At 40.6% G+C, this 17,675-nt stretch overlaps 1 protein-coding gene across 2 annotated transcripts in view; it reads right to left on the reverse strand.

Annotated features, from left to right (window-relative positions):
• Positions 1–17,675, reverse strand: part of crebbpb (CREB binding protein b) — a 95,577-nt gene that overhangs the window by 30,845 nt on the left and 47,057 nt on the right. For both annotated transcript variants that reach the window (XM_026916073.3, XM_053239429.1), the window contains 6 exons: positions 12,206–12,377; positions 12,052–12,105; positions 5,039–5,160; positions 4,655–4,834; positions 2,044–2,349; positions 1,647–1,811 (listed from right to left, as the gene is read on the reverse strand). In XM_026916073.3, the coding sequence (XP_026771874.1) occupies positions 1,647–1,811; positions 2,044–2,349; positions 4,655–4,834; positions 5,039–5,160; positions 12,052–12,105; positions 12,206–12,377 (999 nt within the window). The remainder of the gene's footprint in view (positions 1–1,646; positions 1,812–2,043; positions 2,350–4,654; positions 4,835–5,038; positions 5,161–12,051; positions 12,106–12,205; positions 12,378–17,675) is intronic.

Below are 17,675 nucleotides of genomic sequence, written 5' to 3' on the forward strand. Positions count from 1 at the left end.
CAGATGGATAATGACTCAAAAAGTAACGTGAAAGCAACCCAAGGGCTTCTTAAGGCAAAGAAATGGAATGTTCTTAAATGGACAAGTCAGCCACCTCACCTCAACCCAATTGAGCATGCTTTTCACATACTGAAGACAAAACTGAAGGCAGAAAGACCACAAACAGCAGCAACTGAAGGCAGCTGCAGTAAAAGCCTGGCAAATCATCTCAAGGGGGGAACCTCAACATTCGGTGATATCTAGGGGTTCCAGACTTCAGGCAGACATTGACTGCAAAGGATTTGCATTCAAGTATTATAAATAATCCTTATATTTATAATTATGTTAGTTTGTCCAATTACTTTTGAGGCTGTGAAAATGAAGGGACTCTGTAAAAAATGGCTGTAGTTCCTAAGTGGTTAAGCTCCTTGAAATAAAGCTGAAAGTCTACATTTCATTTAAAATCCACTGTGGTGGTGTAGAGATGCAAAATCTGTGTGATGTGCAGGACAAACCAGTCCAATCCATGGAGGTCCCACCTCACAACTTACAGGACTTAAAGGATCTGCTGCTAAAGTCTTGGTGCCAGATACCATAGCACACCTTAAGAGGTTTTTTGGAGTCCTGACTTGTTGAGGCATGAGCTGCTTTGGCGGCACAAGGTGGACCTACGCAATATTAGGCAGGTTTTAATGTTATAACTGATCCATGTATTTTGCGTGCATTCATTCCCAAATTTTGGCCTTTATTATTGATAACATTAGAAGATGAAGAAATGCCTCATTTCTATTTACTAATGGATAATGAGTGCATTTTGTCATATACTCTTCAATTAGAGCACCCTTATGCCTGAATTTCAGGCAAATATGAAGTAATGAACTAAATGGACTCTACTGTGGTCTCATAACATTCTTTATATTAAGCACTGCATCCCTAGTGGGCAGATTACAGACTGTTCTCGAACATGAATTCTTCACATGCTGACTGTGTGTTTGACCCAGTGTGCATACGCTTCCTACAAAACAGTGCAGCTGCATATTTATTATATGAAATGTTATACAAAATTATATAAACTACAATATCACAAACTATTAAAAAACACTACATCCATGTACATTCTTTAAGTCAACACTACAGTTTAAATATGAAACACATTTAAAGGGACCACAGCCTCTTCAAAACACACAATTTTCTTAGCTGATAAACACAGACTGTCTCACTTTTCCTGGTGATGTATGTACATAAGCACACAAACGCACATGCACAGCCCAGGGTCCAAAAGTCTGCCATTTTGTCTGTCAAGTATGCAGTGCTTTGCCCCCTAAGAAGAAGTGGAAGAAGAGGAAAAAGAAGAAAAATCCTAACAAAAACAACAGGGTTCCAAGCACTATGCGCTTGGCCCCCAATAAGAAAAATCCTAACAAAAACATGGTTACAAGCACGTTGTGCTTGGACCCCTACAAATAATAAAAATCTTAACAAAAACAATAGGGTTCTACCACCTTCAGTGCTTGGAACCCTAAAAATCCTAACAAATCAACAGGGTTCCAGCACCTTCAAGTTAATAGGCCAATTTGCAAAAATCTCTGACAAATAAATACGGATCCACAGACATGCTGGAACAGCAACAATTAATTCTTAACTCTTCAGCTGTGCATACTTCATACCTCCGTTTTGAGTTCAGGTGGCTTCTTGCCATTTTCAGGGTCTAGTTCGTCCTCGTCTGGCTCTGCTTTGCACACTGCAGCAGTAAATTCTGGTTGGGAGTGCGTCTCAGCCACAGATGTAGGCGTGGGGACTCTGTTATCGGTGTTAGCTGCTGCCTGATCAAGCTGTTGAGTTACAGCCATGAGAAAGAATTAAGCAAGAACCTAATCACAAAGAATGACAGCTGATAAGGAAAATATGGATTGTGCATTACCAATGTTTAGCCTGTTTCAGAAACATTACAAACCATGGATAGATGGTTAAAAACAATATTGTCAGCTGAGCAAGCCTAGGTTACAGTGCTGAAAGACCTGAACATTAATGGCCACTTTGCACTTTACACTTTGTTACTCTTACCGGAGTGTCAGGGTGCTGTGCGTGCTCAGAGGGTGGCTGTTGTGTCTGCATGGGAGGCTCTGTCTGGGGCAGAGGAGGGAGCGGTTGTGAGGGGTTGGGGGAAGAGCAAAGGCCTGATGGTGGGTGGGATATGTGGGTGGTTGTGGCCTGGTTCCCAGCAGACACATACGTGGAAGGCTGAGCCATGTGCTGTAAATTAAGGCCTACAGGGGTGGAGGCAGGAGGTGGAGGGGTGGAGCACATAGCAGGCTGTGGAGCCAGGGAGCCCAGAGCATTCAGGGGGAGATTAGGGTTCTGCTGCTGAGACTGCACAAAAGATACACAGACACGTGGACTGTTAAGGATACAACACTTACAAAATCGCATACATCCAGACCTGGGGGAAAGAGACTGAATATGTCGCTTCTATAATTCTTGTCAACAGAGGATCAAACATTGGCTGTAACAGTTTAGAGGAGCTACTAAAGAACAGTTATGAAACTGATAGTTTTGTTTCTAAAATCTGATTGGCAGAGCTACATTCAAAGCTGTATCCTCAAGATACGCACACCTGTAGCCACATCACAGTGAATGAATTCTGTATTAATGCAACAGGTCTTAAACACATAACATTGCTACAATAATGCCTAGTGGGCTCTACACAAGATCTGAAATCTCAGAAATGCTGTGCTCCTCACATTACATAACTTATCACTCACAGATATTTGTGAATGTGCGCACACTATACGAGTGCTTGCAGACAAGGTTCACAAATACTCGAGGATTCACTTAAAGAGATTCCAGGCAAAGCCCAGGCAAAGCATTTACAAAAATGCAGATGTACATGACAGAGAGCTCTCACATTTATTTTCATGAGAAAGTGGAAATTGGGGATCAGCCTTGCTTTGCCTGGGATCTCTAAGTGAAACTTCGAGTACGTGTGAACCTTGTCTGCAAGCATAAAGAATATAAAGAAACAAGAAAAAAAGACAAGTAGAACAGGGATGCCTAGGTTGAATATATCGAAATATAGGCCAGGCAGTGTGCATTAAGCTTTGGTTTGCTAAGCAACATAAAGGGGAAAGATTAGGGCATTCCATGGACAGAGCAATGGCCTATATTTCGGATATTAGCAAACCAAAGCTTAATGCAAAAATTGTTAATTGTAAATATTATTATATTAATAATAAATTTATTTCAATTTATAACACTGGATTTCATCATATTGTTTTTGTCTCAACTTTGCATTGTGCCTTTAAAAAAAAAAAAAAAAAAAAAAAAAAAACGCCCTTACCTGTGATAAAAACGATTGTAATGCAAACCTTCTCATGGATTTTTTTAAATTTTTTTTTTTTATTATATCACTCTAACATATCAAATCAACAAAACAAGAAAAAAAAAAACAGTGAGTGTTAAAGGAAAGCCGCAGAAAGATGTACAGCGGAAAAAATACCTTAAGCTGGTAATGAGTCAGCTGTAGCTACAATTGCTAGCATTACTGTTACTTGTTAACAAGGTCAAAACTGAAACCAGTATTGAAAAAAAAAAACTTAAGGAGTTATTAGCTGTAACTAAGCTCATTATAAAATTTAAATAAAATTATATAATTATTATAATATATAATCTTGTATAGTGAAGTAGCCTTGATAAACAGCATGTGTCATTTACTTATTTTAAATCTCTCTTCATATTTTGCGAGCAAAGACATTCATGGCTTATCTGTTTGGCAGGGAACCTAAGATCCATCAAAAAATGATGTTTTGTTGCTGTGCTCCAAAGTCAGACAGCAGGTTAATGTCTATATACGATACAATATAGGCAAAAAGGAATACAACACAATTTATTTTGTCAATTTATTATTGTCAACCTTATAGCTGCAGACACCACATTTTCCGATAAACTTTTAATTCATCTGACTTGACAGACATCGCAATACTATTGTCACATGCCTACTGGATGTCAAACGTTTGTGTACACCGGAAGATCACACCCATATGTGAGTCTTTCCCAAACTGTTGCCACAAAGTTTGAAGCACACAATTATCTAGAATGTCTTTGTATGTTGCATCATTAAGATATCCCTTTACTGGAACTATGGAGCCTAGCCCAAATATGTTCCAGTACGACCATGCCCCTGGGGCACAAAGCGAGATTCATAAAAGACACGGTGCACCAAGGTTGGTGTGGAAGAACTCAAGTGGCCTGCACAAAAGTCTGAACTCACCCCCATTGATCAATTTTGGGGAGAATTCGAAGTCTGACTGTATGTCAAGCCTCATCGCCCGACATTAGTGCCTGACCTCACTAATGCTCTTGTTGCTGAATGAGCTTAAATCCCTATAGACATGCTCCAAAATCTAGTTGAAAACCTTCCCAGAAGAGTGATGTTACAACAGAAAAGGGGGTACTAAATTTAGAATGGAATGTTCAAAAAGCACACATGGGTGTGATTATTCAGGTGATCACATACCTTTGGCATTATAGTGTATTATAAATAACGCTTTCGCTCATATTCCTATGCCCCAACACTGAATAGTGATTGGTTTTGAATAAGTTATTCTTTCCAGTCCTTTTTTTATTTCTGATGTGAGCCATCCCACCTCCAAACAGAAAAGCATCCTTCACTTCTCACCTGTGTGCCACCAGCCTGTCCTGCTTGCTGAGCAAAGTTCACATTTATACCCCCTGCAGAAGCTGGGAAATGTGTCTGGTTCATAAACTGGTTCTGGCTGGGGGTCTGGCCCACCATGTTGTTTGCATGGCCTCCCATCATGCCCTGAGCTTGCATCATCCTTGAAGGAGACATAACCATCTGCAAAGTGAGAAAACGATTGATCAGCATAACCCTTATAAAAGGGTTACACTTACAGAGCACTTATACAGCAACACATTCGAAATCACTGCAATGCTACACAAAGCCTGGAATTTAAGTTTAATCCCAGTACTGAGTTGTCATATGTTCCAGATTCTAAAGTGGAAATTAGCAGCAGAAAATGGGATGGAGGGAACTATTCACCGGAGAAACAGAGCCTATGTTCAACTGTGGCAGGTGGTTCATGGGGGAAGCTGCACGAGATCCTACTGGAGACTGGGACATCTGCACATTCTGCATCACCATGGGATTGAATGGATTCATCCCTGCAGGACAAACAGAGATATGACCTTCATCATGTTTCAAGCATATGTGGATAGCTTTGAAAGAATCTCTCAGTTTCTTTAAATAAAATAAAATATATTTAAAAAAAAAAAAAAAAAAAAAAAAAAATTCACCACCAACCTGAACATAATTTGTAACTGAAACATACTCAGAGATTTCTACACTACATTAGGCTAGTACTACTTATGAGGTCTGCCAAGTAGATATTTAAGATCAGTATGATTGCTGGAAAATGGTTGAACCTGAGAAGCATAAGACACACCCACACAAATTTTTCCTTTTCTAAATTTGGCAATCTTTATATTTCTTTTTTTCTACATCTACAGTCATTTTCTCCCAAGCCTTTGTCAACCTTTTCTCATGTTTTGCTTTTAACCAGTAACGTGGCGACGTCAACAATGGCTGTCGATTCCTTTGGAACCTTTCTCCTGCTTAGACAGGCATCATGCCAGACGAATAGGTGATTCTGACCAAATAGCCACAGTGCAGCACAAAATACACCATAATCTGTGTACTGGGCATGGTTAGGAATGTAATGCAAACTCACAATCGAAAGTCAATTGCCATATTCTCAGGTTTGAGATTAAAAAACCTTAGGCAGGTACCCTGGGTTCACAGCCACATGGTCACCCCAGATCCATCCGGTTGTCAGCGTATGCACGGCAGGCTTATCACTAAAGCAAGAGACAGGACTGTTTGCCTCTACACTCTAAAGCACAGGTGCCAAACACAAGGCCCAAGGGCCAAATGTAGCCCCCAACCTCGTTTTATGTGGCCTGCATAAACTATGGAAAAAAAATAAAATAAATATAATAAACAATAAAATATCCAAAGGGTAGTTACCGGAAACCGTTGTTATAGTTGTCTCCGAAAGTATTAGAATGGCAAGGCCAATTATTTTGTTTTTGTTATACACTAAAGAGCTTCGTGTTTGAGATCTACATCATGAACAGATGAACATGAGATGATGCATCAGAATTTCAGCTTTCTTTCCTGATATTCACATCTAGATGTGTTAAATAACTTGGAACATGGCACCTTTTGTTTGAACCCACCCATTTTCCAAGTGATCAGAAATATTGGAACATGTTACTGACAAGTTTCTTGTTGCCCAAACATTGTGAGAGCTGTGAAGACATCAACCACCACCACAGGGCAGGGGTCACAGTATCGCCATCTTCTAAGTTGTTTAACACTTGTAGATGTAAATATCAGAAAATAAAAGCTGAAATTCTGATCTATCGTTTCATATTCATCATTTGGTCTTAAATCTGAACGTCTTCAGAATATAGCAAAAACAAAAGAATTGGCCTTGCCGTTCCAATAATTTCAAAATGGATTGTATGTGCACTCCGGTTAGTTCACTGTGGTCTGAATGCGGGTTGTTTGCTAAGCTTGATGTAAGTCACAACTGTGTGTAAAAATCAGAAGCATGTCATGTGTTGCGCTGACAGTGCCCTAAACAGAAATCAATTGTCGGTGGGATGAGGAAATATACAAAATAAAATCGGGATTATTTTGCTGATCTCTGCAATTAAATTGGTAAGCGTAAAATGCGTGTGCATTTAAGGGGGATGTCAAACAGCAGTAGGAGTGGTGATGGCACACATTTGTTATTTAATCATTTAATGCACAATCTACTGTCAAACAACCTTTCCATATTAATAACACTGCCAAAAAAACATCTGAAAGTTCCACTACAAAAAAAAAAAAAAGAAAAAGAAAAGATTAAAACAACATTTTTACACTTTAACTTATAAATTCTGATTTACTTTCCTTTTGCACAAAACTTGAGCAGGCAACTTCACCAGCTCTCATCTCTGTGCTTATGGACCTAGTAGCTTTTAATCAGAAACAGGAAAAATGCATCATCCCAATTGGCTAATCCTGTTTGTCTTCAATAAAATGTGATTAAACAAAGGAACATATTCATAAAAAAATTATTATAATTTGTATAATGGTGCATACCCCTTAACAATTTGTTAGTTCTTCTCTTTCAGAACAACATTGCACACGCAAACACACACTTTGTTACTGCACTTAGGGGTTCTCAAAAATTGACAATCCTGAAAGGAACTGCACTCCAGAGCAATGAGGACTAATGCATGGTCCTCACTGATGTGACCTGATGTGACCCTGTCCAACGAAAGGACATTAAAGAATGAAGAGTACTACTGTCCTTCTCCCGAACTAAGCAGTATATGGAGTACAATACACTGCTATGACCATGGGATCTACCTTCACGATTGTGCCTCTGTCCAGTGGACTTTCTTGATGGGCTTGGAAACTTGCCAGGTTCTGAGCCCTGAAGGCTGGACCAACAGCAGTACTGAAGGGTGCCCCTGTCCCTAGTCATTAGATTCCCCCTGTCTGATGTTCTCTGTCAAGCAACACATGCTACTTCTGAGATGCCAGTGATCCTGACCACTTCTGCTCTCCGGACCTGCCTGACCCATCCTGATGCCCTACTTCTGGTTGGAGTTCTCATCGGTTGAGTTCGCGCGCTGCTGCTGGGGGTGGCCCCATATGGACAGCCTGAAGAACCATTTGGATTGCTGGGGATGGTGCCACCTGGGGCTGTGGAGATGGCTTGGGGATCACATATGGGGAGCTGTACTGTAATGGCTTGGGACTGCGATTACTGTAGGGGCTTTGGGGCTGCGGTTGCCATGAGCACTTTCGTACTAAGGACTCCATCAGTGGACAGTGGATAGATTTTAACCAACCGGACTTCTTCAAAAACTGTGATGAATTTATTGGTTGCACAATTGCACTACTTGTCCATATAGTACACAATAAGTGAAGTGACTTGTGGCCAAGTATGGTGACCCATACTAGGAATTTGTGCTCTGCATTTAACCCATCCAAGTGAACACACACAGTAGTGAACACACACCCGGAGCAGTGTTTGCTGCGGCGCCTGGGGAGCAGTTGGGGGATCGGTGCCTTGCTCAAGGGTCTCACCTCAGACGTGGTATTGAGGGTGGAAGAGAGCGCTGGTCCTTCACTCCCCCCACCCACAATCCCTGCCAGACCTGAGACTTGAACCCACGACCTTCAGGTTCACCTTTGGGTTACAAGTCCGACTCACTATCCATTAGGCCACGACTACAAGTCCGACTCATTAGGGATAAATTCACATATTTACAATATTTTTTTTGTGAATCCATTTATTTCTGTAAAGCTGCTTTGTGACAATGTCCATTGTTAAAAGCTCTATACAAATAAAATTGAATTGAATTGATGCAATTGACCCAAGAGCATTTTTAGCCTGCAGGCATCCCACTGACAGCGGTTGGATTTCATGATTTGATTTTCAGATTAAGGTCCACTTGAGGTCCACCCATGGTTTAGTGGTAGTGATAGAGTGATAGTGCTCACACGACAATTAGGACTCAGAGAGCACAATATTATTTAGGGCTTCTACAAACTTGAAGAAACTTGTGTTGACGTCTAGCCGATGAACTAGGTTATGGCCACTCATGAGTGCCATCTGGCCATTTCACTCAGCTGCTTTGCCTTTTGATTCTGAAGCCAGTGATGTTCCTTCCAGGGCTTCTTTGGTCACAGGCCAGGACAAGCTGCTAGATGACAGGCTACATCCGTCTCACTCCAGATACTGCTGAAGCCAAAGCTGAATATTGCAGTTTAGGTCTCAGTTAGTTAGTCAGTTAGTTAGCTAGGATGTCACCGAATACATGTTCAAATACGTACCACAACTCCTACTATGTGTGAGAAAATAAAGATACACTCACCAAGCACTTCATTAGGAACACCTGTACACCTGCTCATTCATGCAAATATCTAATCAAGTAATCATGTGGCAGCAGTGCAATGCATAAAATCATGCAGATACTGGCCAGCAGCTTTGGGTAATGTTCACATCAACCATCAAAATAGGGGAAAAATGTGATCTCAGTGATTTTGACCATGGCATGACTGCTGGTGCTAGACAGGCTGGTTTGAATATTTCTAACTTCTGATCTCCTGTGATTTTCACGCACAGCAGTCTCTAGATTTTACTCAGAATGGTGCAATAAAGAAAAAACACTGAATTAGCGGCAATTCTGAAGATGGAAGCACCTTGCTGATGAAAGAGGTCAATGGAGAATAGCCAGAGTGGTTCTAGCTGATAGAAAGGCTACAGTAGCTCTGTACAATTGTGGTGAGCAGAAAAGCATCTCAGAATGCACAACACTTCGAAGATTGAGGTGGATGGGAATGGGTTCCACTTCTGTCAGTCAAGAACAGAAAGCTGAGGCCACAGTGGGCACAGGCTCACCAAAACTGCTGAAAAATGGAAAACACGGCCTGGTCTGATGAATCACGATTTATGCTGAGGCACATAGGTGGTAGGGTCAGAATTTGGTGCCAACAGTATGAATACATGGACCCAACCTGTATTAACAGTCCAGGCTGGTGTAATGGTGTGGGAAATGTTTCACTGGCACACTTTGGGCCTGTTAATAGCAACTATTCATCGCTTAAATGCCACAGCCTATTTGAGTATCGTTGCTGACCATGTGCATCCATCCGCAATTTACCCATCTTCTAATGGCTATTTCCAACATGGTAATGGGATGTGGTAGAACACATCTACTACATTGGGATGTAGTAGAACAGGAGATTTGCAGCATGAAAGTGCACCTGTAAAATCTGCAGGAATTGCATGAGGCAGTCATGTCAACATGGATCATGGATATATTTACACACACACACACACACACACACGAAGGTCCAAAGGAATTTGGACAGTGACACAATTTTCATTACTTTGCCACTGTATACCACCACAAGTCTTTCTGCCTTCAGTTTTGTCCTCAGTATATGAAAAGCATGCTCAATTGGGTTGAGGTGAGGTGGCTGACTCGGCCATTTAAGAACATTCCATTTCTTTACTTTAAGAAGCTCTTGGGTTGCTTTCACATTACTTTTTGGGTCATCCATCTGTACTGTGAAGTGCTGTCCTAACAGTTTTGCAGCATCTGACTGAATCTGAGCCGAAAGTATGGCTCTATACACTTCAGAATTCATCTTGATACTTCTGTCAGCAGTCACATGATCAATAAACACCAGTGACCCAGTTCCATTGGCAGCCATATACGCCCATGCCATAACACTGTTTCCACATGTTTAACAGATGATGTCATATGCTTTGAATCATGAACCCTTTGTTTCCTACTCCATACTCTTCTCTTCCTGGGTTTCATCTGTCCAAAAAACTTGTTCCAGAACTGGGCAGGCTTTTTAAGATGATATCTAGCAAAGTCTAATCTGGCCTTTCTGTTCTTTAGTGTTACCAGTGGTTTGCATCTTGAGGTAAACCGTCTGTATTTACATTCATGAGGGTGTCTCTTGATTGTCGACTTAAACAATGATACGCCTACCTCCTCCAGAGTGTTCTTGGCTAGATGTTGTAAAGGGATTTTTCTTCAACAAGGAAAGAATTCTGCAATCATACACTTTAGCTGTCTTCCGTGGCCTTCCAGGTGTTTCTGACTTCGCCAGTGTATTCATTCTTTTTTAAGAATGTACCAAATTGTTGGTTTGGCCACTCTCAAGTTTCTGCTATCTCTCTGATAGGTCTGTTTTGTTTTTTCAACCTAATGATGGCCTACTTCGCTTGCATTGACACCTCTTTGGATCACATATTGAGAGTTCCCTTGAACAGCTACCAAATTCTAATTTAATACTTGGAATCAACTCCAGACCTTTTATCTCCTTAATTTGTCATGAAATAACGAAGAAACAGGCCAAGGCTGGTCATGAAACTGCTTATCAGTAGGCAATTAATCCAATTAGTTTTAAAATGTTCCTTTGGCTGTTTCTTGTTAGTATTATTTACTTTTCCAGCTTTTTGTTGCCCCCGTCCCAACTTTTTTGAGACATGTTGGTGGTATTAAATTCCAAATGAGCTAATATTTTTCATAAAATAGTAAAATGTCTCACTTTAAATATTTCATATGTTGTCTATGCTCTGTGAATAAAATATATAAAGTTTGTGATTCGTAAATCTTTGCATTCTGTTTTCATTTGCATTTTACAAAGCGTCCCAACTTTTTGGAAATGGGGTTGTATATAATATATATGTATATATATATATATATATATATATATATATATATATATATATATATATATATATATACATATATATATACACATACACATACATATATATATACACACACACACACACACACATATATATATACATATATATATATATATATATACACATATATATATGAAGGTGTGTTGTGGTGTAAGGCCCCAAGACGTTAGCAGCAGATCCAACATCTGCTGCTTCCATCCATCAGAGCTTCCAACACTTCAAGAACTGACTGTTCAATAATATCACCCACTAATATATCGTCCCTCACTAATATATGCCTAATATATCCCTCCCCTTCACAGGTGTCATTGTAACGAGATCATCAATGTTATTAAATTCACCCGTCAGTGGTTTTAATCTTATGACTGATCGGTGTATGTACATATATGGTGTATGTACACACAATATGGGCAAAGATTATACATATAGCACAGAGCCATGACCTCAAACCCACTGAACATCTTTAAGATGAACTGGAATGCCTCCCATGCCCAGACATCAGTGACTAACCTAAATAATGCTCTTGTGGTTGAATGAGCAAATCCCCCTAGCCACGGTCTAGTGGAAAGCCTAACCAGAAGAGTGGAGATTATTATAACAGCAACCAAATCTGCAATGGGATGTTCAAAATTCACACGTGGGTATGATAGTCAGGTGTCTATAAACATTTGGCCATATAGTGTAAATTTGGATGTAATATACTAAAAAAGAGAATGAGAAAGTAGAAATGTGTTAAGAGTGGAAAAAAGGCACATACCTTTCATGCGGTTCACCATTTGATTTGATACACTGGACATAGTCACAGATCCATCTGGTGAGTTAAAGATAGTGTAAAGGCGTAATTAGAGCTACCATAAACCTAAGCATCCTAGAACAACTATAGTTATTCGGGCAAACAAATCCATACTCACTTGCTGGCCGGGTGGCTTGTGCACTTCCCATGGCATTAGGCTGCGGAATGCCAGTCTGCTGTACCCCCTGAGTGCCCAAGGGAGGCTGTTTCTGAAGCCTTGACTTTCTCTTTTCTTCCAGCTCCTTCTGAATCTTATATATCTTCTCAGCTAGGAAGTGGTAATACTCATCCTAATAAAATATCCATGTTAAAAACAAATGAGAGCCTTTCAGATACGAAGCTTGTGGAACAAAGAAAAGCCATACTGATTAATAGTAGACAGGCACTGCATGATATATTTACTGCCTTCATTTGCATCTTTAGTATCTGCTTTATTATGGTGAGGGTCGCTATGGTGCAAATTGTTTTTTACTCCCTTTTCTCCCAATTTGGTCATTTACCAATTCCTACCCAAAACTTGCTCTCTCCATAACACAACAGCTGCCAGCTGGGGAGGATGAAGGCTAGCATGTGCTTTCTCCAAGACATATGAAGTCAGTCAGCACATATTTTCAAACTGCTGCACATGCTATGTCACAGGGTAGCAGAACAGTTGGAGGAAAGCACGATACTCTCCATCCAATTTAATACACCTACATATTCATGCAATTATTCAATCAGCCAATCATGTGGCAGCAGTGTAATGCATAAACTCATGTAGATACTGGTCAAGAGCTTAGTTCACCTCAAACATGAAAACAGTGAATAAAAGTGATCTCAGTGACTCAGTGCAGAGTTGTTAGGGCCAGACAGGCACAACACATAAAAACCTTGACCAAGCAACATTTTCCCCATTCTTCAACTATTCCTGTTTTGGTACACGTGTGCCCACTGCATCAGATTTCTCTTCTGGCTGATGAGTGAAAACCTATGTGGATCTGTGCTGTTATCGACTGTCTGCCTCAACATATGAACACAAGAAATTTAGTATTCGTGAAAATCCCATAAATTCAGAAAAATGCGAAAGAAGACTAACTAATGTTCGACTTGAATAAGGTTTGTTTCCATAAACCTTAAACAAATGCCTCAGCTGACAAAAGATTTAGAGTTCACTTTTTATTATTCATGTTATACATTGTTAAATATTTTTATTAGTATAGAAGTGTGTCAAAATAATTTCCATTTCTGTTTTTCAAGCTTCACCCTGACTGTTCATTTCAAGTCAAAAAATTTCTGCTTCTGTTTTTCAGGCTTTACCTGAATCTACCAATCTACCACCAGGATCTACCATTTCATAATCGGTTTCATTTATGGGCACTCTGACCCATCTTTGGCTAAGCAGGCCCATATACAGCAGGGTTTAATGCACTGTGTGTTGTGACACTTTCCTCCCGTAACCATCATTAAAATGTTCTGTGATTTGTGCCACAGAAGCAGTTTTGAAGGGATATCAGACAGGATAGCAGTCACTGCATCGATGAGTCTAGGCTGCCCAACACCCTGTCTCTGGCTTGTGGATTGTCCTTCCTCAGACCATCACTCATCACTACTGACTGGGAGCACCCCACAAAGCCTTGCCACTTTCATTCCCCACACCATTACACCACTTCCACCAGCCTGGACTGTTGACACAATGCAGGTTGGGTCTATGGATTAATGCTGTTGGTGCCAAATTCTGACCCTACCATCTGTGTCCTAATAAAGTGCTCTGTGGATGCGTGTAAGTGTCCACATACATTTAGCCATATAGTATGTTCACATACTTTTAGCTATATGACTAAAAGTATGTGGACACTCCTTCTAATGATTTCAGGCGTTTCATACATACCATCACTAACAGGTGCATACAATTTAAGAACACAGCCATGCAATCTCCACAGACAAACAGTGGCAATAAATAGGTCATACTTAAGAGCTCAGTGACTGTAAATGTGGTACTGTCATATCACTATAGAGTTCTAAACTGCCTCTGGAAGCAAAGTCAACACATTAACTGTGCGTCGGGAGCTTCATGAAATGGGTTACCAAGGTCAAGCAGTTGTACACAAGCCTAAGATCATTATGCGCAATGACAAGCATAGGATGGAGTGTTGTAAAGAGCACTGCCACTGGACCTTGGAGTGATGATTCACGGCTCACTCGCTTACAGTCTGACGAACAAATCTGGGTTTAGCATATGACAAACCTACTGGAATGCATAGTGCCAGCAGTAATGTTTGCTGGAGCAGGGATAATGGTATGAGGCTGCATCTCAGGGTTTGGACAAGGCCCTTTAGTTCCAGTGAAGGGTATTGTTAATGCTACAACATTGAGACATTTTAGAAAATTGTATGCCTCCAATATTGTGGTAACAGTTTGTGGATGGCCCTTTCCTGTTATAGCATGACAGTGCTCCTGTGCACAAAGCTAGGTCCTTAAAGACATGGCGTGATGAGTTTGGTGTAGAGGACCTCCAGTGGCCTGCACAGAGACCTGAGCTCAAGCCCACTGAACACCTTTGGGATAAAATGGAACGTCGACTGGGAGCCAAGTCTCCTCGTTCAACAGACACTATATGGCTAACAGTATGTGGACACCCAACCATCACAGCTATATAAGCTTGTTGGGCATCCCATTCCAAAACTATGGGCATAGTATGGAGCTGCCTCCCCTGCCCTTTACAACTATAACAGCATCCACTTTCTATTAGATTTTGGAGTGTCTGTGGGAACACACACACAACAATTAGCCTTGACATTAAAACCACCTCCCTAATATTATGTAAGAATTCAAGGAGTTGACTTGGCCGCCAAATTCCCCACATCTCAATCCGATCGAGCATCTTTGGGATGTGCTAGACAAGCAAGTCCAATACATGGAAGCCCCACCTTGCAACTTACAGGACATAAAAGGATCTGCTGCTAACATCTTGGTGCCAGATACCATAGCACACCTTCAAGAGGTCTTGTGGAGTCCATGCCTCAACAGGTCAGAGCTGTTTTGCCAGCACAAGGGGGACCTACACAATATTAGGCAGGTGGTTTTAATGTTATGGCTGATAAATGTATATACATATACAGTCATAGGAAAGAAAAGTATACCCTTCTTCAATTCTATGTTTTATTTTTCAGGGCCTAAATAACAATTGTGTGATTCTCAAGAACTTCTATAAACAAACAAATTACCTCAAAAAAAAAAAACACAACAGATTTCAATATGCAGTCATTTATTCCCAAAAATTTAAACAAACATTCAGAAAACAGCTAGGCCAAAAATTAAGTACACCCTTCCTACTTCCACAAACAATACAAGAGTGAGCAGCCAGATGTTACTAATGAAATGCACAAGATTAGTTAATCAACAAGAAGTGTGACTACCTCTATAAAAGCAGAATCTTTGGCAGTTTGGTGTTCTGGAGCACTCAGGTGTGTCTACATGACAAGAAGAAAAGATATCAGCCATGACCTCAGAGAACCAACTGTTGCGGCTCATCAATCTGGGAAGGGTTATAAGGCCATCTCCAAACAATTTGAAATTCACCATTCTGATAACCATACAGGGAGAGGGACTGTTTACAAACGGAAAGCCTTCAAGACAGTTGCCAATCCCAGGAGTGGGTTTCCCAGCAAATTCACTCCAAGGTCAGACTGTTTAATGCTCAGAGATACAAAGAAAATCCTGAGAGTTACATCATGTGACCTACAGGTCACTGTAAGCACATTAAATGTTTATGTTCATGACGGCACAATCAGAAAAAGACTGAACAAATATGGATTTCAGGAAAGGGTGGCTATGAAAAAGCCTCTTCTCTCCAAAAAGAATATCACAGCACAACTTAGGTTTGCAAAATTGCATCTGAACAAACTACAAAAGTTCTGGAACAATGTCCTTTGGACTGATGAGACCAAGGTGGAGAAGTTTCGTCATCACTCACAGCACAATGTTTGGTGAAAGCCAAACATGGTGCATCAAAACAAACACCTCATACCAAATGTCAAGCATGGTATACTTTGTAACCTTTATAAATTTAAAATTTATACTCTGAATTTATATGTTTCTGTAAAGCTGCATTGTGACAATGTCCATTGCTGTAAGTGCTATACAAATTAAATTGAATCTTGGTGGTGAAGGGGGGATGATTTGGGCTTGTTTTGCCACCACACTTGGGAGACTTGCAGTCATTGAAACAACAATGAACTCCACTTTACTTAACTCTCTTGAGACAAATGTTAGGCCATCTGTCAAATGGGTCATGCAACAAGACAATGATCCCAAGCACACCAGAAAAACATCTAAATGGCTAAAAAAAAAAAAAAAAATTCAAGGTGTTGGAATGGCCAAGTGAAAGTCCAGACCTCAATCCCAGTGAGATGCTGTTGTGGGGTCTTAAAGAGAGCTGTCCATAAACAAATGCCCTCAAACGTCAATGAACAGAAGCACTGTAAAGAAGAGTGGGCCGAAATTTCTCCCAAATGATGTGAGAGACTGTTACACTTGTACAGAAAGTTTTTACTACAATTTATTGCTGCTGAAGGTGGGTCTACATGTTACTGAATTATGGGGTGTACTTGTTTTTTTCTCACCTGGTTTCTGAATGTTGGTTTACTTTTTAGGAAGAAATAACTACATATTGAAATCTGATGTGTTTTGGGCACTCTGAACGGTCTGTGGCTATGCAGCCCCATATGCAGCAAGCTGTGCAAGCATTGTGTGTCCCGAAACCTTTCCATCAGAGCCAGCATTAACTTTTACGGCAATTTGTACTATAATAACTCTTTTGTGGAATCAGACCAGACGGCCTAGCCCTCTCACCATGCGCATCAATGGGCCTTGGGCACCCATGATCCTATTCAAGTTCGCTGGTTGTCCCTCCTTGGACCACTTTTGGTAGGTACTAACCACTGCATTCTGGGAACACCCCACAAGGCCTGCCGTTTTGGAGATGTTCTGACTCAGTCATCTAGCCATCATAATTCGCTCAAGTAAGTTGCTCAGATCCTTACGCTTGCCAATTTTTCCTGCTTCCAACACATCAACTTTGAGAACTGACGGGCAACAACCCAGCTGCAGGCCCGGTATCTCCTCCTTTGTGCAAGGAGGAACAGGTGGAGCACTGCCAGAGCTCTACAAAATGACCTTCAGCAGGCTACTGGTGGGATGTGGTGGAACAGGAGCTTCGCAGCATGAAAGTGCACCTGAAAAATCTGCAGGAATTGTGTGATGCAATCACATCAACAAGGACCACAATCACAAAGCATTTTCCAACATCTTGTGGAATCCATTCCACAAAGAATAGAGGCTGTTTTGAGAGCAAAAGCAGACCCTACTCTGTATTAGTATAGGGTTACACACACCCCTTTTTTACGGTGCAACGATAAACCATGATAAATACAGAGGAAAAGAACTCCAAAAGAAGATCCATTGTACAAAGTTAGGATTAAAGCACAACAGTCAATACAACAAACAGTTACGCAGTATCATACACAATATTTTAGAACATCAAATTAATAAATGACTCCAAAGCCTTTTTTTGGAGATTGTAAAAAGAATTTCTTTATATTTTTGGGAAA

The sequence above is a fragment of the Pangasianodon hypophthalmus genome, chromosome 13 (assembly GCF_027358585.1).
Source record: "Pangasianodon hypophthalmus isolate fPanHyp1 chromosome 13, fPanHyp1.pri, whole genome shotgun sequence".
Taxonomy (NCBI): Eukaryota; Metazoa; Chordata; class Actinopteri; order Siluriformes; family Pangasiidae; genus Pangasianodon; species Pangasianodon hypophthalmus.